This window comes from Clarias gariepinus, chromosome 8, assembly GCF_024256425.1.
Source record: "Clarias gariepinus isolate MV-2021 ecotype Netherlands chromosome 8, CGAR_prim_01v2, whole genome shotgun sequence".
NCBI classification, from domain to species: Eukaryota; Metazoa; Chordata; class Actinopteri; order Siluriformes; family Clariidae; genus Clarias; species Clarias gariepinus.
In genome coordinates this window covers 26,727,296-26,751,139 of record NC_071107.1, presented here as the reverse complement: position 1 = coordinate 26,751,139, position 23,844 = coordinate 26,727,296, and the positions used below count along the sequence as shown (strand labels likewise).

Genomic DNA, 23,844 nt, shown 5'->3' with positions numbered 1-23,844 from the left:
TAGCTTTAATTACAGAACAAAGTGTGATGGCCAGTTCTTGTGTAAAAATAATTCCTTGTGCTCCCAGAACCACATTTTCACAATTTTTGTGAACCCTTTTCCTGATTGATTAGCCTTACTAACCAGTGTTTTTTTTTTTCTTTTGGCCACACAGCTGTTTAGTACCAATCCTGTGAGTTCTCATTACATTGTGTGTGTATGGAAATGCTCTTGCTTTTACAATTAAACATAGCTATGGTTTGTGAATTGTGAATTTTTTTCAACATGCAACTTCACCATATGTTTAAGTGCTCTCCATTCGTGATTGTTTCCCCTCATTTTCTTCACAAATTTGACAGTTCCACACTATTCTCCCAAGTAATAATGTCAATGGGCAGCAGGTTGACAATGACCCAAAGCACACGGCAAAACCGACCACACAGTGGTTGAAGGAGAAAAAGTAAATGTCCTTGCATGGCCCACCCAATTGAAAAAAAAAGGTATGCTAAATATAATAAACGTAAAAATACTTAAAGTTTGCTTTTTTGGAAGAAGTAATTTTGTAAATTTGGTATTAAGTGCATTTAAGTTGTAGTTAAATTGTACAAAAGGCACAATTTTAAGTGTATTAAGTAAGTAGCTAAAGTGGAACAACCTAGGACACTTAAAGTATATGGCTGTGTATGTACTGATGTACATACCTCACAGTAATTAAAATTGAAATTAAAATTGAAATTTAAGAATACAGTAATGTATTATAAGTAAATCACAGCAATTTTTTTACTGTTACAAATAAACAAGTAATATATCAAAAGTATATTTTTATTAACCACAAAGAGTACTTTTTAGTATTTGAAATACTAACAAATGTATAAAGTATAACAGTATGCTACTGCTGCAATAATAATATATTCATGGTATATCATACAGTACTGTACACACAGTATTCTATAATACTGTATTGCAAATGTGTTACTAGTTCACTAAAGGAGTTTAGAACCATTTATACTAAATGCATTTTCTACATTATAACATGTTTTTGAAACACATTACTGTACATCAGTAGCAGATTTTATTCGAGTTCAACAAATTATTTGCACAAGGTTACAAAAAACAGTTTTTAAACAGTAAACAGTTCCATAGTTTATTTGTCATCAACAAAACTTCAGGTTGTCTTAAAAACACACAAACAGAAATATAAACTGTTTTCCGAACAAAGTTAAAAGTTAAAGTGAGTTAAAATGAGTTAAAACGCACATAAATGAGCCTGAAAATGCAAAAGTGAGTTTCAGCACCCAAAAATGAGTTAGAGAGCATGTGGGAGAAATTCAAGGTGAAAAAAAACGTTTGAAAGGGCACGCACAAAAGATAGAGAGTGGTGCACTAAATATAAGTATGAATAAGTTTATTTAAATTTAACTAAAAATATACTGAATCTACTGTGTATTAAAATTTTTATTTTAATGTATACTTTTTGTACATTTCTTACAATGATTATTTCAAGCATTTCATTTTTAAATGCATTTTTACAGCAAAAAATAAAATGAAAAACAAAGTTTAAGATATAGTTGCAAGCAATGATAAGCAGGCCCAAGCACCCTGTGCCATCGCCTCCCGAGTGCACTGCTCAACTTGCACATGTCATACATATAGGGCTCATGTCAGTTTGGGCACTAAATATTCGTTGAGTGCGTATGTGTGTGTGACGTATGGGTGTGTCAGTCTGTGTGTAATGAGTAAATGTGTTTGTGCATGTTTGTGGGTGGTGTGTGTCTGTGTGTTAACATTTGAGATGCATGTGTGAGACATGACTTGTTAATGTGTATGTGTGTTTCTGCATGCGTGCGTTAGAGAGAGGTGTGCAATATACAAGTATGTTTGTGCGTGTTCGTGTGTATGAGTGTGTACAATCGTTTATTTGTGTGTGTGTCTGTGAGTGTGAATGTTGACATTTGTAATGTGTGTATGTATGTGTGTAGAATAGGCTGCAGATGCTGAAAAAAAAAGCATCACACTATGATGTTACTCAATGTGAGTAACCACTTTTCAGCATAAGTTTAAGGCATTATCACAGCTGACCCGTTTGAGATATAAAAAATTCTTAATTCTAATAGAGGTTGAAACCAAAATCTCGGATCCCAGACAATAGGACAGTTTCCCACTGATTTAATGCCAAATCTTTGGTTTTCTTGGCCTAAGCAGGTTTCTTCTACCTGTTTTGTCTGTTAAAGTAATGGTTTCTTTGACCATAAAATTTTTGACTCACGCAGTCTCCTCTGAACAGTGGAAATCAGTGGAACTCAAAGAAGAATTTATGTGGGCTCTAATCTGAGGAGTTTATAGATTTAGCAGCTTCTGAGGCGGATCATTCTAATAAACTAATAAACCTTTTTGCAGGACAAATAACTGTGACATTTGTCTACTGTGATAGTCTTAGTTTGTGTAATTTTTTTTTACAAAATTTTTTTTTTTTTTTACTTAATGTTGTTTGTAAGGGGGCGAAAAGTAACGTTATTTCAATTCTTTATACTGTACATGTAGCAGAATCAACTATAAAGTTGACTTTGACTTTTGGACACTTTTCTTTATTTTCCTACCATAATATAGATTTGTAAATGTTTAAAGGTACAGTAAACAGGCAAAAAGTAGCTACTTTTGCAAAAAACAAAAAAAATGGAAAAATAAAATTGTAGATTTTCCCCGGTCAATCACAAAGTGGATTCATGATTAAAGGCACTGGACATAGACTCACTGTACAGCACGGTTGTGCTTAATACATATTTACAGTGCTTACTTGAAAAAAAAAAAAAGGTTAAATAGCATTAGCATTAGAAATATGGCAGTAGGTAATTAAGTAACAACATACTCAATTCTGCATTATCAAAATACTACACACTTGGGAAGATCACATGCAAACAAAAGGTAACAAATAAGGTAACACACAAATAAGGCAACACACAAATAAGGCAGGCTTAACAGGATTGCCTGAACATATTTGTAGCTTCCAGAGCATAAGTGGTGAGTGATAAGGGATTAGTAATCTTTGCCATTTTCATGGTGATGTTGGGTGCACCAAGCCAATTGTTTTATTGTTAAAGCAAAGAAGCTGAGTACAACATAGAAAAACAGCATAAACATGATTCACAGTAAGATGCACTGTTCTCTCCCCCTCCCTGTCTCCTTCTGTCGAGCTAAACATGTTGCTCCTGTGCTGCAAGTGATCCAGAACCCCTCTACCCCACGTCTGGTTGGAGATGTCGCAGCTTGGTTGCCCCACGTTGTCTGCTTAGGATGCATGTGGTGACTGGGGACAGTTCCTGGTCCCGGCTGATGCAGACAGCTGTTGTCCAATGACAAACTAGACTCTATATTAACTTAAACACATCAACTGTTATATTGAAATTACAGCCGCCTAACAAACAGTATGACTGCAGATCAATCCAGGCTATTCGTTATCACCCAAATGAGATTGGATTCCCTTTTGAGTCTGGTTTCTCTCAAGGTTTCTTCCTATTGCCATGTCAGGATTGAATGTCAGGAAGTTTTTCCTGGCCTTCGGCTTGCTCAGCAGGGACTATCTAATCATTTTGTTTCATACATATTTTTCACATTTTATACAAATTTTCTATTGATTATGTAAAGCTAGTTTGCGATAATGATAATTAGTTTAAAGCGCAATACAAATGAAATTGAATTGAATTGTTTAAAAAAACATCTGTAAAAGTGTATACTGTAAAGCTGCCATTAAAGCAAAAGGTAGCTACTTTGAAGAAGCTACTTTAATTATTTAAAATTAGGAATAATTACAGTACATATTTGTCCTGTCATAATTTAAATCTCTTCATATTATTATACATAGAATGTTTGATTGGATACATAGAATGTTTGATTGGCCAAGCTCTCTCACAGGGGAGGGATGAGAAGTACTTAGTGCTCTCACATTAATCACGGCACTACAGCCAATCAGGGGCATCTGTGAGCTCACGCAAGCGGAAGGAGAAGTAGCTCCATGTGTGTTACGCCGCCCCTAACGGTGCGTGAGCGAGCAGTTTGAAAAGATGCGGTCGGCTGACGTCACGTGGTGTGGAGGAACCACATGATAGTCTTCGGCCCTCCCGACTGAGTGGTAGTAGTAGCCTTAATGTGGGAGTCCCCTAGTGACTGGGAGGAATTGGACACGACTAAATTAGGGAAAAAAATTATAAATAAATAAATAAATAAATAAATAAATAAAAATAGATGAATGAAAATTTATTTATCATGTTTTGTCCTCCATAGAAGATACAGTATGTAAAATATTTATATATTTTAATTATTTCCTGTTCCTACATAGCACAAAGCACTCATCTGTCACTTTTATATAAAGTATATCCAGTAAAATTTAAATAGCATGGAATTCTTTATTCTTCTGTTAATTGTGTTAATTGTGCCTGGATTAATACTGTAACAGTCAGCAGTAGGAGGCCTTCTTGTAGTATCTTAGAGTATTCGCTTATGTTTCCCCTGCAGATTTTTCAGGATCCTTCATTCGCTCTTTTACGTGACTGGTTACACCTGAAAAAAAATATATATTTATACATTATTTATATATTAAAAATGTAGACATTCGTTATTATTTATTGAACTGGAAGCATTGTGATTATTTAATTTAAGATATTTAATCTAAAATGTTTAAATATGTACATTGGGTGGTTAACCAGAATGCCTAATACCAGGGGCAGACTGGGACCAAAAAAGTGGCCCTGGGCTTATAACAATATAGAATATATCTATAACAATGTATTCTATATTATATATATATATATATATATATATATATATATATATAGTTTTATTCTACGACATATAAAACTATAAAGACGATATTTTAGCTAGTCAGGGGGCATCATCTTAATGCAGTGTAAGATATACCACTCATCAGTGTAAGCTGCAAGGGTCAGTGATGATAAACCAGTGCCTGCTGATGATGACCAGTGTCTCCCCTTCTCTACCCGAGTGACAAGGATTGCAATCAAACTGAACAGGTAAGCTGGAATGAAATCAGTAGCAGCTTTAGTCGTGCTAATTATTATGGTAGTCAATATTAATTCAAAATCATGTTTCTCAGCATTATATTGTCAATGTTTTATATTAAATTAATATTAACTAGCATAAAAATTAAAATGAGTAACTAGTTTACTAGCATGAGCTAATCCTACAGGTAAACAGGTAACCCGTTTACTAAACAGGTAACCTGGATTGTATTCCAGTTTACCTGTTTAGTTTGATTGCCATCCTTTTCACCCGGCTCAGGTATGGGAGAGGTGTTGGTCATCATCAGCAGGCACTTAACCATCACTGAAACAGCTGCTGGATCCAGCCTCGCTATCCCTGACCATAATGTTAGAGCTGTCAGAGCCTGCGGAACTGCGATTTCCACTCACGCCAAAGGTATAATCTGTTAATTTGAAGCATTTCACAGCATCTCTAAATCTTTTTTCTTCTTTTCACTCCACCTTTTCTTTATTTGCTCAGAAGAATTTGCTGTATCGGGAAAGGATCCATATATCTCTCTGTAAATTAAAAGTGAAAGGGAGCAATATTATGGTTTCCATAATTAGAAAAATATATTTGCGTACTGCCTGGGCCAGCTCACATTGGCCAGCGGCCCACCAGAAAAATTCTTGGTGCTCCAGATGGCGGTTTGCAAGTGTTCCGCAAGACGAGCAAAGATCTGTCATAAATTTTGACTCGGTACTACGGGTGTGTGCTTTTGTTTTGACGCCGAGCGTCACGTGATCACAACTGAGCTAATGGTTTTTCTCTCTCTTGAGCTGCAGAATTGTGAGTAATCGTCTTGCCTGCTCGGTCTTAGTACGGGTCTCTCACTGGTATAATCAACAGTTGTGCAAACATGTACTGTTTACTATAACACTGTGACCATGTGTGCGTATAATTTATTTTTATTTTGTGTTTATACGTTTGTGTGAACAGCGCGTGTTCTGTTTATTATAACACAGGTGTGTGCGCGCATGCAAAGCAAAAGCAAGTCTCATTAGAGAGGTTAAGATCCATTTTCTCTCTCCGTGCGTCAGCCTGCCGTTATGCGTGTGCACGCGCGTCATTGGACACAACCCTATTTTCACCTTTACACACACACACACCCCATTCTCCTCTCGCCTTCACACACACACACACACACACACACACACACACACACACACACACAAAATCACTTTGCTCTACACAGAAACACTGCTCTGTCGCGATTGTTTTCAAAGGTAAAGGGCAGCAATTTACAGCAATTATTCCGTTAGTACGCGCTTACATAAGAGTTATTAGCGATGTTCCTTACAAATTTTTTCAATAAAACAGTTTCCGTTAAAGTGTGGGTATGTGTGAAACCCAAAAAGAGAGGAGGCAGGTTTACTGTGTAAGACGAGAAGGGAGGGGGTGGTTGATTCCTCCTCTCCCATTACTTTAGGTCCACACACATACACAAATACATACACAGCGCCAGCACGCATAAACGGAAAAACGGATTTATTTTTACTTTTTTTTTTAAGGTAAAGTGCAGGTTAATTTCTTTTATTTTTACTTTATATTTTGTATTACTGTAATTAATTTCTTTTATTTATTTTTTTGGGCTGTGGAACAAATAATTTGAGTTTCCATTATTTATTATGGGAAAATTTGCTTTGATTTACGAGTGTTTCTAAATATGAGCCCCCTTCTGGAACGAAATTATGTCCGTAAACCAAGGTTCCACGGTAACTGGAAAAATAGACGTTCAGAATAGAACATTAGAATAACTTCAATAACTAAATTTGTGTAATATGTAAAAAAAAGTTTCATAGATTTTTTTTTTCAGAAATTTATACTTAATACAGTGGTGTAAAAAACTATTTGCCCCTTCCTGATTTCTTATTCTTTTGCATGTTTGTCACACAAAATGTTTCTGATTATCAAACACATTTAACAGTCAAAGATAACACAAGTAAACACAAAATGCAGTTTTTAAATGATGGTTTTTATTATTTAGGGAAAAAAAATCCAAACCTACATGGCCCTGTGTGAAAAAGTAATTGCCCCCTGAACCTAATAACTGGTTGGGCCACCCTTAGCAGCAATAACTGCAATTAAGCGTTTGCGATAACTTGCAATGAGTCTTTTACAGCGTGAGGCCTGCAGTTCTTTAGATGTTGTCCTGGGGTCTTTTGTGGCCTCTCGGATGAGTTGTCTCTGCGCTCTTGGGGTAATTTTGGTTGGCCGGCCACTCCTGGGAAGGTTCACCACGGTTCCATGTTTTTGCCATTTGTGGATAATGGCTCTCACTGTGGTTTGCTGGAGTCCCAAAGCTTTAGAAATGGCTTTATAACCTTTATCAGACTGATAGATCTCAATTACTTTTGTTCTCATTTGTTCCTGAATTTCTTTGGATCTTGGCATGATGTCTAGTTTTTAAGGTGCTTTTGGTCTACTTCTCTGTGTCAGGTAGCTCCTATTTAAGTAATTTCTTGATTGAAACAGGTGTGGCAGTAATCAGGCCTGGGGGTGACTACAGAAATTGAACTCAGGTGTGATAAACCACAGTTATTTTTTTAAGAAGGGGGGGCAATCACTTTCTCACACAGGGCCATGTAGGTTTGGAGTTTTTTACCCTTAATAATGTAAACCTTCATTTAAAAACTGCATTTTGTGTTTAATTATGTTATCTTTGACTAATAGTTAACGTTTTTTTTAACAGAAACATTTAAGTGTGACAAACATGCAAAAGAATAAGAAATCAGGAAGGGGGCAAATAGTTTTTCACACCAGTGTATTTATGCAGTATAAGCATGGCCTTATGCAGTGCTCAGGCCTCTTCTTAAATTCATTTCAATTTTGAATCTTCTGGATTCTAGATTTTAAAATTGACATTGGTACAGTTTTTATTCCCTGAAAAGGAAGATATGTCCTTATCATAGCATGCACTGTATTGTTTCTTAATAACTCTATACACAATCATTTTATTTGGTAGTTTTATAGAATATTTTAATTTCATATTTAATCAAAATGGAACACTACCAGTGCTGTATCTTGTATTATGAAAACTACAGCAGAACTTTTTTTTCTTACAAATCTCAAAGTTATGGAATAGCCTTTCAATTAATGATCAGGACTTATAAACTCTGAGTATATATAAGAGGAGGAGTGTAAAAGTATGTAAACTTGTTATGAAAGATTTAAACATCAATATTTTATCAATAGTTGAACAATATTTAAAGTATAACTAATTCTTTACATACAGCTCTTAGAGCCATTACATACAGACATTGTATATGCATTACCATATTTAACTATAATACTCAAGAACAAATAGCACACAAAACCATGAACTGGTATTTTACATTACCTGGAAAAACCATGTAGTAAAAGGTCCATTTGTAATTTCTTGTCTTGAGCTGCGTAACACAGCAGATCTGACTCCAAAACAGGAGAGTGAATTTGGGGAATGAATTTTGAAAACAGATTAGGGGCTAGTTGAGACCAATCTGAAAGGAAAAATAATAAAGAATTCTAATTATTTATCCATCCTTCAGCCTTACAAAAGTGCACCGTGTATATATTGTAAACTTTTATACAGTAAAAAGTATTACGTGTCCTTTTTTATGGTAGCCTAAAAGTGTGTGGATATTGTAAATATACATATGTTTGTTTTTTTATTTCAGACCCAAATAGCTTAAAAAGAAAGAAAAGAAGTAAACAGAACCAGACCTAACACTATTCCACTTTTTTTGTCTAGGGTCATCTGAAATCAGCAGTCTTTCAAAATCACGCTAGAACAATCATTGCAATAAAGTAGGAAATAATTTCTTTACATCATCAGTTCTGTTTCATCAGAAATGGTGAATGATTTTGTATTTGCCATTCTTGTAGACAATGGCAGTGTACACATCCTGACAAAAGTCTTGTCGTCTATCCAAGTTATAGGACAGCAAATAATAACTTGACTTCTAGTTGATCATTTGGAATCTGAAGTGGCTTATATGAAAGGCAAAGGCCTCTAGATCATGCTTATTTTCCTAAAATAAAATCTTGCAAAGGTCAGACGTTGGTTGAATCCTTGAAGATGTGGAAATTTTTGTCTAAGCATTCATTGCTTTTGTCTAAGCAATCACAGATTAGAGCGTCACCTGTGACAAATACTGTAATTAACACATTCCCAGGTGTGTAGAAGAAGAACTCCAGCACACCCACCCTTAACTTAAAATGCATCCTGACCTGACAGCATGCCAAAGATTCAACCACAGAGCAAAGTGCTGATCATCAAAAGCCTGAAGGAAAAGTCTCCTGCTGAGATGGCAGACATTTTTAATGTATCTAAACGTCAAGTGTAGAGAATAAGAAAAAGATTTGAAGCTGAAGTTTATGACAGGCCCAGGTCAGGCAGACCCCATAAGACAACTGTGTTTGGAAAAGTTTGGAAAGTTTGTTGGTTCGACAGTCCGGGGCAAGCCCTTTTTCAACTGCAGCAGAGCTACATAAAAAATGGTCATCAGAAACCCCTGTATTTACAAAAACAGTTTGTTGAATTCTCTCACACAGTGGCCAAATTAGTGTTCAAAAACCAGCATTAAGCAGAAAACAACTAAAAAATCATGTTGCATTTGCCAAGTCTGACCCATCCTGGTTCCCCGCTTCTGGTTGGAGATCTCGTCACATGGATGCCCCATGTGTCTCTTTGGGATGCGTCTGGTGTCTGGGGATGATTCTCTCTACCTAGAAGATGGTTCTGGCCTCGACTGGTGTTGGCAACTGTTTCTCTGGGGACTTGACAGTTCGATAGTTCAGGACTGAAACTTCCTACAAGTCTACCTGAGTCTTCAATAACTACCTGGACTCCATATTAACATCAATTAACATCAACTATTATAGCTGAACTGCCTGCCAACTAACACACTGTATAAATGCAGATCATTTCCTGCTTTCTGTTTCACCCAAATGAGGATGGGTTTCCTTTGGGGTTACATTTAGTATGGGGTCGTGAGAGAGATCTGCAGAGTGGATTGCTACATCAACAGCCTGAGGTATTAAGACATTTTTGCTGCCCATTACATTCCAAACCACAGGAGAGGGTAAATTCTTCAAAAGGATGGTGCTCTTCAGCCTCCACATCAAAGTTCCTGAAAGTAAAGAAGGTCAAGGTGCTACAGGATTGGCCAGCCCAGTCACCAGACATGACCATTATTGAGCATGTCTGGGATAAGATGAAGGAGAAGGCATTGAAGATGAAATCAAAAATCTTAATAAACTCGGAGTCCTGCAAGAATGCTTTCTTTGCCATTCCAGAGGACTTTATTAATAAAGTCATTGGTGGGACGTATGGATGCAGTCCTACAAGCTCAATGGAGTCATACACAATATTAATTATTTTTCCACTGCACCATGACTTTATGTCACCATGACCTTCTGTACGGTACATTATTTCTGTTAAGTGACAAGACTTTTGTCTAAGCAAAGTCTGAATTTTCTGTCATAATTAAATAATTAAAAATCAAGGCATGCTAATTTTTAATGTGGTAAAATAAGCTTAATCTAGTGGCCTTTGCCTTTCATATAAGCCACTTCTGATTCCAAATGATCAACTAAAATTCAAGTTACTATTTGTTGTTCACTATTATTGGCTGTACAACTTGAATAGGTGACAAGACTTTTGTCAGGGTGTGTATACACAGAGGCCATTCATTTTTTAGTATTTGCTGACTTTTGAGACATGCAATAAAGTAATTAGAAAATGTATGTGAACTATGCAGTTTTCTGGTTTTCTGCATGAACATATGATCTGAACTTCACCAAAGTCACCAAAAACAAACAAACAATATTTCTAATTATACTGTATGTTAGTGTAAAACAGGGCATTTATAGACCTTGTGAATGGAAAAAAGGTGGGGGGTTTAATAATGGACTGCAGTAGAAGGAACTTCTACTGCAGTTCATTATGGTGTGAACCATGTTGCATTGTTAACATGTTGATTAGATATCAATAGATGTTAAAGAGTGATGCAGCTTCTTTATTAATTAATCTTACTCTTCACTTCCATTACATTGACAGGGTTAAGTAGGTGAGGTAGGTTTGGTGTTTTTTTGGTGTAGGGAGTTTTCTAAATGAGATGTAACATTACTTTAAACATAAATGAACATACAGTAAATAAACATAAAAAAACAACAAGTACAGTATTCTCACCTGGCCGCAGAGCATAAAGGCCTTTTACCACACTTGCCATGGTTGATGGTTTAATCTGAAATGGCATGGCATCAGATTTCGTAAGGAGAGCTAAGGAAAGGTATTAAAACAAATACAAACAGTGTTTACATACATGATAGATTTCTGCACCTGTACAAGTTCAAATTAATAAATTTAATCAGAAAATGTGGGATGAAGTGACATTACTTGTTAATTTGAAAAAGTTTAACAAGTTATCTAGCAGGCAACATCAGGCAACATAACATGATAATTAAAGCATTGGTAAAAATTGGTATACCAGAAAAAATAACCTTTCCAAGAAGATCTCATCAACTAAAGCAAAACCTGATCATAACATTGGCTTCAGAGTCTTTTACAGTGGCCACATATAATGGGTGCATCATTTCATGCATTTCCCTGCTTACACTGATCCCTGACTCCCATCGCTCTGGAATAGGGTCTATCTGAAATCATCAGACCAAATAGCCCTTTTGCTTTACTCTAAAGTCCAATCTTTATGTTCCCTAACAAATTGAAGTATTTTCTTCTGATGAGCCACACTAACAAGGGTTTTAATTATGACCATGTGCACATATTTTATATTTACAGACAGAGAGAGCTACTTTATATACAGTACTGTGCAAAAGTCTTAGGCACCATATTATATGCTGTACCAAATGTGTTATATATGTTTATCATGGCTGCATAATTATTAGCAATTTTCTTTAGTATTTCCATATATATATATATATATATATATATTATATATACTTCCATATATATATATATATATATATATATATATATATATATATATATATATATATATATATATATATATGCATGGCTGTAAAAAAAGAAATATTGTACAAGACAGACCAGTATTCAGATGGAAACAAAAAACCTGATGTATGCTCCTGAGATTTGCATAAAAATAGAAAGTGGCGAGTGTGACAAAGTTACCAGAAGAACTCATTCTCCAACAAGCTCAACATCTGTTGCATGTGCTATTCTGACCACATGCATTACCATTTCTGCCATTTCATCATGCTCAGCAAGTTAGAACAAAGAGCGAACGAGAATTTCTGTGTGAAAATCAGGGCGAATCTGCCACAGAGACGTTTGACACAATTCGGCAAGTTTACCGCAATGCTGCAATGAGTTATTCGCTCGAGGTGTTTTCCACCTCAAGAGCGGGAGAAACATCACTGGAGGATGAGAGATCAGGAAGTGACAAAACTATTTGGCAACTTGTGCATGATGATCGTTGGAGAACAATCCATAACATTGCTGTGGAGTGTTAGGGAACTGTCCAGGCAATCGCCGCATGTTATTTGAAATATCACAATAATGTAAACTTGTGATGGTGACTTTAGCCATGACATAGTTTTTGCTATAAAATTAGATGATTTGAGTTTTTTTTTTTAATTCCTGAGATTTTTACACATAAAAAAAGTCCCTATTAATATTTTACAGAAAGCATTTAATTGCAGTTTTCACTGCACTGAACGCAGATACCATAAAAACTGCTCTAAATTATAATGCAGTGATGAGAATATGAAGAGTTTATATTTATTACATATGTAAAGGGCACTGCTTTTTTGTGTATTATTACTTTTAATTACAGCCCCAAAGTTTTCACACACACAATTTCCAACAATTTTTAAGGTTTCCAACTAATCTTAAAATTTTTTCAAATCATTTTCCCACACATCATTCTACACACAATACTACACAATGACGAACTAAAAACAGGAGCTTGGTAATTGAAAAAAAAATAAAGAATAAAATATCTCATATAAGGTATTTAGACCTTCTGTTTTGACTGTTAAGCTTTGGTGCATCCTACTCCCACCAATGGTCTTTGATAGTACTGGTCTTGGTCTTTACAGTACTTCTACAAATTAATTGGAGTCCATTCGTGCCAAACTGTAGTCTTTGGACATAATTAGGAAAGGCACACATGTCCATCATCAAGTTTGCTGACGACACTGACGTGGTGGGCCTGATCACCAACAATGATAAGTCGGCCTACCTAGAGGAGATTGGAAATCTAAAGAACTGGGGCCAGAGGAACAATCTCCTCCTGAACGTCAGCAAGACAAAGGAGCTAACAGTGGACTTTAGTACAAAGCAGGAGAGGAGCTACCAGACCTCTGTCATCAACGAGAGCCCAGTGGAGAGAGTGGACAGCTTCGATACCTCGGTGTTCACATCACGCAGGACCTGTCATGGTCCTGTCACACCAACACCGTGGTGAAAAAGGCCCGACAGCGCCTCTACCACCTCAGACGCTTGAGAGACTTCAGACTGCCCTCTAAGGTGCTCAGGCGAACAGCTGAGCGCATCATCCGCACCGAGCTCCCTGAACTGCACTCGATCTACAGCAAGCGGTGCTGGACCAAAGCCAGGAAGATTGTAAAGGACCTCAGCCATCCCAACAACGGACTGTTCTCTCTGTTGCGGTCTAGGAAGCGATTCCGCTCCCTGAAGGCCAACACAGAGAGACTGAGAAGGAGCTTCTTCCCGCAGGCGATAAGGTCTCTTAATCACCACCACACAGGACTAATAACATCTTTTTAAACTTCCAACATTACACACTTGCACTACATATTTATATTTTCATTCTGGACCATTGCACAAGACACTTTAATAAGTAATTTTTTATGCATATTTGCACAACCATTGCCACTTTCACAATTTATATATATACTTTTTTCCCTATATTTCTATATTTTGTAATATTTTTATTATGCCCTTATTTGTATAGTTTATTTTACTAGTCACATTTCTCTTTATCCATATTTATTTCTTACGTTTTTTTTAAGGTCACTGGCGGTTGTATAAGCATTTCACTGCATATCGTACTGCAGTGAAATGCACAGTATGACTGTGTATGTTACAAATAAAATTTGTGTCGTACTTTGGTTCTTTTAACTAGAGATACAGCTTTTGTTAATTGTTTTAAACTAGGCAGCATTAACAAGTGGAAGAATAAAAATCTCCGACAAAACCTTGAGGGACAGTGGTGATCCATCCACCTTTTTAAAGAAATATAGTGGGATATAGTGGAAGCTCAGGTTTTTTGTATTCCAGTGAATCCCCTTCCAGGGTAAGAAGGGGAGCACATGAAGCAAATTCCACAAATTATGTAAAGTGCCAATTGCACAAGCCTCTAGAGAAAGAGTTATAATCTGGGGAAATTTTAATTAGTCAAGTCTAGGATCAGCCACATTATTTGGCAATAAAATAAAACCAGCTGAATATACTGAATAACCAGGTTATCCAATCAAAACATCTTTATAGTATAGTGTTAATCAAAGTGAGCAATATATATAACAAAATAAAAACAAATGCACTATGGAAAAACTAAGCAGCAGGGCTACAAAAAAACAGGACAGGAAATGCCTACAGAACTGGTCTAAAAAAATAAGGATAGCCACCATGCTATGCTAACATTGTCATTAATCATCATTCAACTATTAAGCAAATATTCGGGTGCTTAATAGTTGAATGATGATTAATGACAATGTTAGCATAGCATGGTGGCTTTAGCATAAGGTGGCTAAACAGTTTACAGCTACTAGAAAGAAAGTCATTATTAAAACAGTATATGTAAAAAAATTAACTTACATATTAACATACTAATATGTTTCTCTGCCACATGAGCTGAGAAAAGGTCCATGAGGTCATCCTTCAGGTCTCTATTCAACTTAGTTTCAATGTAGAACTTGTTCTAAAAATAAATAAATAAATAAATAGAAACATATACAGTACAGTGCACAGTGCATATACATCTAAAAATTTTAATATTATGAAAAGTTACTGTTTTGTAATTTAATTTAAAAAGACTAGTAATAGGAATTAAAAACTTTGGCTACCAAAACATTTAACCAGAGTTTGGCTAAAAAATGTTAGGCCCTGGGGTTAAGACTAAAAATCTAAAATCTAAAAGAATCTAAAAATAAAATTGCATAATAGCCTGATCAGTTTACAATGCAAAAAATATTTGTTTCTCTCAGGAGATACAGTGGTGAATTGTCTCTCTCTGAGCCAGAAAACAGAACCCAATGTGTATGGGCAGCATCTTGCAAGGGGCAGCACAGCACATACAGCAAAATAAATAAATAAAAATGGTGGTGACATATGTGTAATGGTTAGTTTGCATGTCACAGTTTTCAGTCTCAGGTAAAATTGACTAGCTTATTTCTGTATAAAACTGTACAAATTGTACTTGACACTAAAAGTTCCTCAAAGCTTCGTCACTCCAAGACTGTGCTTCATTGCTGTTTACTGGGCTTTATTTTTTTGAAGAAATCTTTAATCTACAGAATTTATTTGCATGTGCCTAAAACCTACAGTACAGCCATGCACGCACGATAAATCACTTATTTTCTGTTGTCTTAATATGGACCAAACAAAAGAACAAATTACCATATAAGTGAAAACAGGAACGATGCACTGAATTGCAGCCATGTACTGATTAAAAGAAAGATTGAAGTTTTCGACAAAACTTTCAGGTCGGCTCTCCTTAAAAAAATGAAAGGAGAATATTTTAGTTATATTACCAAGTAATGGCTGAAATGATTCCTAAAGTCCTAAGAAAATAAGAACGCTTTTCACACAAAATAATCTTCATTTGAATACATATTTACACATACCTGCAATTCTAAGCACAATTTCTGTAAGTGAGATGTTATCTTCCATATCAGGTCACTGTAAAGTTGTTCTGAATATTGCTGGCACACACACTTATAAACATGACTGAACAAGAAAAAGTTTGGTTACAGGACTGGTCAATCATACATTTGCAGCAAAAAGAATGAATGCATAAAATTCCATTATATGGGCTGACACTAATGTATTCATATATCTATGAAAGATATTATAAACATGGTGCTATTTAGACTGCAATATTTAAAGTAACATTTAGTTTTCAAACATAAAATTGTACAGGTTCATAACACAATTTAGGTATGTAGGTTGAAAGCTGGGGCATGTGGAAGAAACCCACAGAATGTACAGGATGTCAGTAATCTGCACACAACTTTGGCATAGGTTTTACGCCAGATGCCCTTCCTGACGTGACCCTCCCATTTTATCCGGACAGGCTTAGTTGCCTAAGCCACAACCCCCCCCCCACACACACACACACTTCAAATCAAATAAACTAAACACTTACCTAAAGGATTATTAGGAACACCTGTTCAATTTCTCATTAATGCAATTATCTAATCAAACAATCACATGGCAGTTGCTTCAATGCATTTAGGGGTGTGGTCCTGGTCGAGACAATCTCCTGAACTCCAAACTGAATGTCAGAATGGGAAAGAAAGACGGCCCGATCTGAGTATTTCACAATCTGTTCAGTTACTGGGATTTTCACGCACAACCATTTCTAGGGTTTTCAAAGAATGGTGTGAAAAGGGAAAAACATTCAGTATGCAGCAGTCCTGTGGGCGAAAATGCCTTGTTGATGCTAGAGGTCAGTGGAGAATGGTCCTACTGATTTAAGCTGATAGAAGAGCAACTTTGACTGAAATAACCACTCGTTAAAACCGAGGCATGCAGCAAAGCATTTATGACGCACAACCTTGAGGCAGAAAGCCTACAACAGCAGAAGACTCCACCAGGTACCACTCATCTCCACTACAAATAGGAAAAAGAGGCTACAATTTGCACGAGCTCACCAAAATTGGACAGTTGAAAACTGGAAAAATGATGAGTCTCGCCTGGTCTGATGAGTCTCGATTTCTGGTGAGACATTCAAATGGTAGAGTCAGAATTTGGCATAAACAGAATGAGAACATGGATCCATCATGCCTTGTTACCACTGTGCAGGCTGGTGGTGTAATGGTGTGGGGGATGTTTTCTTGGCACACTTTAGGCCAAGAAAACATCCCTTAGTGCCAATTGAGCATTGTTTAAATGCCACAGGCTAGCTGAGCTTTGTTTCTGACCATGTCCATCCCTTTATGACCACCATCCTCTAAAGGCTACTTCCAGCAGGATAATGCACTATGTCACAAAAGCTCGAATCATTTCAAATTGTTTTTTTTAACATGACAATGAGTTCACTGTACTAAAATGGCCCCCACAGTCACCAGATCTCAACCCAATAGAGCATCTTTGGGATGTGGTGGAACGGGAGCTTCGTGCCCTGGATGTGCATCCCACAAATCTCCATCAACTGAAAGATGCCACCTATCAATATGGGCCAACATTTCTAAAGAATGCTTTCAGCACCTTGTTAAATTAATGCCACGTAGAATTAAGGCAGTTCTAAAGGCGAAAGGGGGTCATTAGTATGGTGTTCCTAATAATCCTTTAGGTGAGTGTACATAATACAAAAACAACGCATCCATAAATTTCTTTACACACAAATAATTTCAGTTTTCATGATTAGAGAGAAAGAAAAAAATAGACAGGAGCAGTAAGGTATCTCAACTGATGGGGGGGTACCAAATATTATATAAAAAAAATTAATCTTAGTTGACAAATAAATAAATAAATAAATAAATAAATAAATAAATACACAAAAACAAGAGAGTTTTCAATGTGTTGCCATTTTTCCTGAAAAAATTAAAGAACAAATAAAGGCCACATTCAGAAACCAGATGGGAGAAAATAAGTACAGCCTGCAGCCTATAATATAGCAGCATGTTAACTATCTTTGGCAATAACGGAATTTGCTAGAATGCTGACTCCAGGCTGCCAATTCTCCAGTTAAAGATTGAGTAAAAGCATTAAGCTGTTTAAACACTAGCTTCTATTACATTTTTTGTCATATACAGTGGGGCAAAAAAGTATTTAGTCAGCCACCAATTGTGCAAGTTCTCCCACTTAAAAAGATGACAGAGTTTAGAGTTTAGTTTGGAGTGTGACTGTTTGGGCCTGTGGACAGGTGTCTTTTTTCACTGATAACAGATGCCATTAATACAGGTAACGAATGGAGGACAGAGAAGCCTCTTAAAGAATAAGTTACAGGTCTGTGAGAGCCAGAAATCTCGCTTGTTTATAGGTGACCAAATACTTTTTTTCCACCATAATTTGCAAATAAATTATTTAAAAATCCTACAATGTGATTTTCTTTTCTATTTTGTCTCTCATAGTTGAGGTATACCTATGATGAAAATTACAGGCCTCTCTCATCTTTTAAAGTGGGAGAACTGCACAATTTGTGGCTGAATAAACACTTTTTTGCCCCACTGTAATTGAGGAAGACCCACCACTCACAAAACACTTCATATCAAATTTTATACAGATAACTGTAGAAAAGCTACTGAAAAGCATAAAAAAAAATTTGATAAGAAGATTTTTACAATAAACTGTAAAAATAGCTTAAACTGAATGATGCATGTACTTTTTAGCTATTATTAGAATGACAACCAACAGATAAGGGGAGACCACCAAGAATTCTTTGTCAATAAAAATGACCAACATTTATTTACCCAAGCCTTGTCAATTTTTTGCCTCCCATCTGCTCTCATCAATAGTATCTCAATCAATGATACCTAAATATACCAAATATACCTAAAATCACCAACCTGTAAATCTGTTCATAGGAGATAGAAGTGTATTTCACTGGGCTTTGAGTTAGCAGATGTTCAACTGCTTTTTCCAGCCTCGGCCAGTAAGTTTCTTTGTAGTCCTCCGCTGTCATTGCATTCATCACTAAACAGCCTACAGGTTTCACAGGATTAGACAATCTTATTTAGAAATGTATTGCTTGGTCTTGCAGTATATATCATATGGAAGTTACCAAGGGATGCCATATAAGTAAGCCTTGGATCCCGAGTACCTTGGTCTGCGAATGTTTTGCAAGATGAGCAAAAATGTTTCATAAGTTTTAATTTGATAAATGAGTTAAACACACACATACTAACAATGATTCAGTTGGGGTGTGTTGGGGTGTAAGTAAGTTTGTTCAGCCTTTATTTGTCACTCATACATTACTGCACAGTCTATTCTTCACATATCCCAGCTTCATGTTAATAGGCTGGGGTTCAGAGCACATGGTCAGCGATTTTACGACGCTCCTGGAGCAGATAGAGTTAAGGGCCTTGCTCAAGGTCCCAACAGCGGCAACCTGGTGGAGCTGGGGTTTGTGCCTTAACACACTGAGCCACCACAGCCCACACCACTGGTGTGTTTGTGTGTGTGAGACGTTCTACAAATACAAACTTAAATAATTCTTTTGATTGTGTAAAGCTGCTTTGGGACGATTACAATTGTTAAAAGTGCTATACAAATAAAATTGAATTGAATTGAAAATAAACTACCCCCCGCCCTGATTTAACGTCAACTGACAAACCTATCTCGATATGCTCCAAAACTGGCTCTTCCCTTCACTGCAAGCAAATTTGCATTAATTTAATTTTTCAACAAGCTGGAGCACTGCCAGTACATGATGGTTCAAGCTTCTTTTAAATAAAAAATTGCCCTAGCGATGGATTGGTCAGAAGGGGCCAATGACTTTGCTCTTTATGTGTTTTTTTTTTGTGGGGATAAGTAAAAGATCGCATTTATGTCCCACCACTACCCAATACCCACTCAATGACCTTAAACATTGAATAACAACAGCGATCAACTCAGTGGATCGTGATATGCTGATACGCACCGGGGAGGAATTCTCTTATCGCATTGATGTTGCCCGTGCTGCAGGTGGTGGTCACATTAAACACTGGTAAGACAGGAAATACAAGTTGATTGTGAGTAGAATACTTGTGACTTGCCTGGAAAGTTGTATTACTGTTCCTTAATAAAAAAAAAAAATATCAAAAATATTTTGTAATGAAATCGTTTCACTTTTTTTTAATTGCCCTGTACATATCTATATCTATATGGGTCAATGACGTGACGCCCCCTTTTTCTGTCCGGGTTAATTTTATTTTGCAGAAAAAACAAAAAAAAACATAAAAATTTCTCATCTACTTGTTATACCTTCTTTACCTACTAAACCACTCTAACTTCTCCAAATTTTTAAGTTTTTCATCATTTTTCTGCTATCCGAAGTGCCAAAACACCATATGGGGCGACCGTCCGGCCTTGACTTTAGTTAGGACAACTGGTTTAAAAACACTTTAAATCAACTTAAATATATCCCTTTTCCTAGTTGGCATAATTTTAAACATGTTTTACATTCATTAACAAAACTATAAAGCATTTGCTCATATATTTCTATAATGATATACAAACTAATGTTGTCCGAATTATGTTGATTCTATCCATTTCATCCGGGGCGACCATCAACAAACCACAATTTTGGGACCTTTATTTTAAAAAACATCTCAAGGATGGGATACTGCATCCACCAGACACAAGTGAAGACCCCCTGGAAACAACTGTATAGTAAATCAGTCTCTCTAATATAGTAGGAAAAAGCTGTTTTTTAACGACTGTAATGTCGTAGTCACTTTTGGTCATCATGTGGGGCGACCACCCCAAAACTGTGAATTATAATTTTTTTCCACAAATCTATATTTTGATGATAAATTTGATAGTGCTTTGTCACTAGAAGAAGCTAGTTTGGTTTTTGAGGCTAACCGTTAGCCTGTTATACTTGAGTAAACTTGAAAACATCATATGGGGCGACCGAGTATCATGTGGGGCGACCACTGCTAAATGTGTTAAATGATAGATATGTGTCCTATATTTGTAGTTTTCATATTCTATACATCAATTATATACATAGAGTTAATTGTTTAAGTATAATTATTTGTATATTTTATCTTTTTTTTTCTTTTAAATTCAGCCATTTTCCATTCCTTTTATAGGGATAAACATTTATTTTAACTGAATAATGAAGGAGACTCTGATATTATAGAATAAACTTGTGAAATAATGGTTTTCATAAAATGAAAGTGCACTAAAGTTTATCTTTCTTTATCAGTTTATCTACTTACTGATATGAGTTCAACTAGTCTTAATGATACATAAAAATGTAAACTCTGAGATATATTACGGTCGCCCCAGATGACTTTTTTAAGGCTTTGTTTTATTAACTTAAGTGTAAAAACACTAAAATGACAATTTTTTACTTTTCTTAATAAAGGCATGTGTACACTACATTCCAAATGTTTAGAAAATGGCCAAACATATCCATATTTTTGGTATTTTAAAATTGGCCTATTAAAAAGTCTTATCCGTCAATGACCCATATATAGCCACACAAAAGAAACATGATTCATAACTGTTCACCTGCATCTCTGCTTAAACTTGGTAAAGTGTGTGGCCATAAGAAAAACACTTGTTAGTGAGACTAATTGACAAAAAAAAAAGGCTGTAGTTTTCTAGGGAGCATAATGATTATTAGAGCAGTGGAAAGCATAACATAGTTTAATAAATCCAGATGTACCCTTTTCCAATTGCTAAAGAAGCCAAACACCCAAATGGGATATTGGCCATTGTATAAGCATCTGGAGGCAATGTTATGACCCGGGGTTACTGTCGACAAGGGAATTATTCAGGACTCACTGAGTCTTCTGGAAGCATGAGGAAACTTTTTCAGTCATGAAATATACGTGTGCACATGTAAATGTTATATCTATCAAGCACTTCTACTGCATTTAACTTATTAATATAGCTTTTTTTATTGATTTAACATGCAAGAAAATGACTGCTTCTTTACAACTTCTTTTATTTATCTAATGCCCCACACCTGCAAATTTTCTGTGTAATTGTGTAAATGTAATTAAATGCATATTCAGTCGCTGTATAGTTATTATATAGGCTGTACAGTGGTAGAAGTTCGGACTTACTATATTCTGAGAGATTAGAAGTTAGGCTCCACGCAGTAGAGGGATCAAAACAATCAGCTTCGCTTTTTGAAACGAAATCGGTGTGTGTGGCATTTTCAGCACAAACACCTACAGCGACTGATATACAGCTGGCTTCACTCTGCATATGTAAGCTACAGATTATTTTATTATTTTTATGGTCTTCATTACTATTGTGATTGTGGTTAATGATCATGTCAAAATCTCCACCCTCGTCCATTTTTTTTTTACTGCGAGCTTCGAAGGTTACGCTTTCGAATCAAATGTTAAATCGCTATGTTTACAAATCGTGCCGTGCTAATGTGAAGTGCACTGCAAAACTTTTACAACATTTTGAGTAATTTCACATTAGAAGTCCTGCAAGTCTTGCGGCACTAGATATCTAACAGTGATACCATGATTTGGCCGGAAAAACTGGAACAGCAAAACAGGTTTCAAGATAAATACTAGAGCATTTTTAATGCTGAACGATCAAAATAGTTTAGCATTATGTAAACAATTATAAACTTAATTGGCCTCAAGCTCCCTAAAGTAGCTCCTTGCAATATGGCGGTTGCTGGGTACCACTTGCGCCGGCGGTCAAGCAGCCATATTGCAGGGAGTTACCTTCACTCTGCCAAACCATGCTTGCATGTATCAAACTTCGAAACAAATAGGCAAGTGATAGCAGAATGAAGTGAGAACTCATTAAATTATATATAAGGAATTGAGAAAGGTAACGGAAAAGATTTGGTTTAATTCCAACCAATTTTATTTGTATATCACTTTTAACAATGGAACTTAATGGAAAAAATATAGACTATCAGTTTCTCCTTGATGAGCAAGCTAAGGGTGATGGTGGCAAGAAAAAAACTCCCTGCGATGACAATAGGAAGAGAAGCATTGCCAATGTTCATTAATGTATGAGAGAGATTTCAGGAGTCATCTTAGGAGTCCTGACAGCTGTGTCAGTTGATTAAATAAATTGATATTTTTGAACAGGCGGTAAAGTCAGTGAAATCTAAACATGGGTAACACAGGTGTGGAAATTGTGAAGTAGGAGCAAAACTTAAATGGTGTAACTGTGGTGGAGAACATAGCTCTGCATATGGGGAATGTAAGCAGCAGAGGTCCAGAGAGTTAGAGCTATGCAAAGATTAAAATATGTTGAAGCAGTAAATAGAGCATCCAGATGAGAGATAGCAGCATAGACAGACAGGAAAACAGAGAAAGATTATTAGACATTCAGCCAAGAAACACCATGGAATTGATGTACTATAAAGGGGAAAAGTTAAATAAAAGAAGACCACAATTATAATGTGGTGTTTTTTCAATGAATGTGATAAGTCTAGTTGCAAATATGCAAGATTAAAAAAATTGTGTTAAACTCACCAGACAAAGCCTTAATGTTTAGCCTAACAATACTTCAGTGTACCATAATTACATCTGACACAAAGATGAACAATTAGCAGCAGACTTTGCAATGCAGATGTTGGTATATTAAAGTTAATTAAAACAAATTTTATATAAAGATTATTGACAGAGTAATCAAGGGGCAGGTGATTACATAGCTAGGATGCAGTACATGCTGGCAAATGCAGTCATGAAGTGAATGTCAACATAAAAGTCTCACAACACACAGATCACAAAACACAAAAACCAGAAGGCAAATACAGGAGAATCATAACAGAACAGATTGTCACTCATGAGCAGCCTAAAGGCAATGGTGGCAAGTAAAAACTCCCCAAAATGGCAATAGGAAGAAACCTTGAGAGAAACCAGACTCAGAAGGGAACCCATCCTCTTTTGGGTGATAGATAGCAGGGATGGCTTTGCACGCTGTCCCTACCCAGATAGCAAGGTGACATTGATTCAATGTTGAAATTTCATCAGAATCATCAT

General features: G+C 36.1%; 1 protein-coding gene across 3 annotated transcripts; it reads right to left on the bottom strand.

Moving 5' to 3' along the window:
- Positions 1 to 1,052: 1,052 nt before the first annotated feature.
- On the bottom strand, positions 1,053 to 22,257 carry cacul1 (CDK2 associated cullin domain 1). Of its 3 annotated transcripts, XM_053502521.1 has the most exons (10): positions 21,946 to 22,257; positions 19,806 to 19,868; positions 18,733 to 18,868; positions 15,847 to 15,949; positions 15,620 to 15,715; positions 14,819 to 14,921; positions 11,186 to 11,275; positions 8,354 to 8,492; positions 5,403 to 5,531; positions 1,055 to 4,533 (listed from the first exon to the last, which is right to left on the bottom strand). In XM_053502521.1, the coding sequence occupies exons 1-9, from the start codon at positions 22,181 to 22,183 to the stop codon at positions 5,435 to 5,437; spliced, it is 1,065 nt and encodes a 354-aa protein (XP_053358496.1). In that variant the 5' UTR covers positions 22,184 to 22,257; the 3' UTR covers positions 1,055 to 4,533; positions 5,403 to 5,434. The 3 variants fall into 3 exon arrangements, with proteins under 3 accessions (XP_053358498.1, XP_053358496.1, XP_053358497.1); XM_053502523.1 differs by lacking the exon at positions 19,806 to 19,868 and having other exon boundaries at positions 1,053 to 4,533; XM_053502522.1 differs by lacking the exon at positions 5,403 to 5,531 and having other exon boundaries at positions 1,060 to 4,533.
- Between the last annotated feature and the right edge of the window lie 1,587 nt (positions 22,258 to 23,844).

Excerpts from the sequence above, each read along its gene's own strand:
- cacul1 (XM_053502521.1), bottom strand. The coding sequence starts at position 22,183 with ATGGACGAGGGTGGAGATTTTGACATGATCATTAACCACAATCACAAT. Across the intron at positions 18,869-19,805 it reads GATAAGAGAATTCCTCCCCG|GCTGTTTAGTGATGAATGCA; the intron begins GTGCGTATCAGC and ends TGAAACCTGTAG. Across the intron at positions 14,922-15,619 it reads TTCCTGTTTTCACTTATATG|AACAAGTTCTACATTGAAAC; the intron begins GTAATTTGTTCT and ends ATTTATTTTTAG.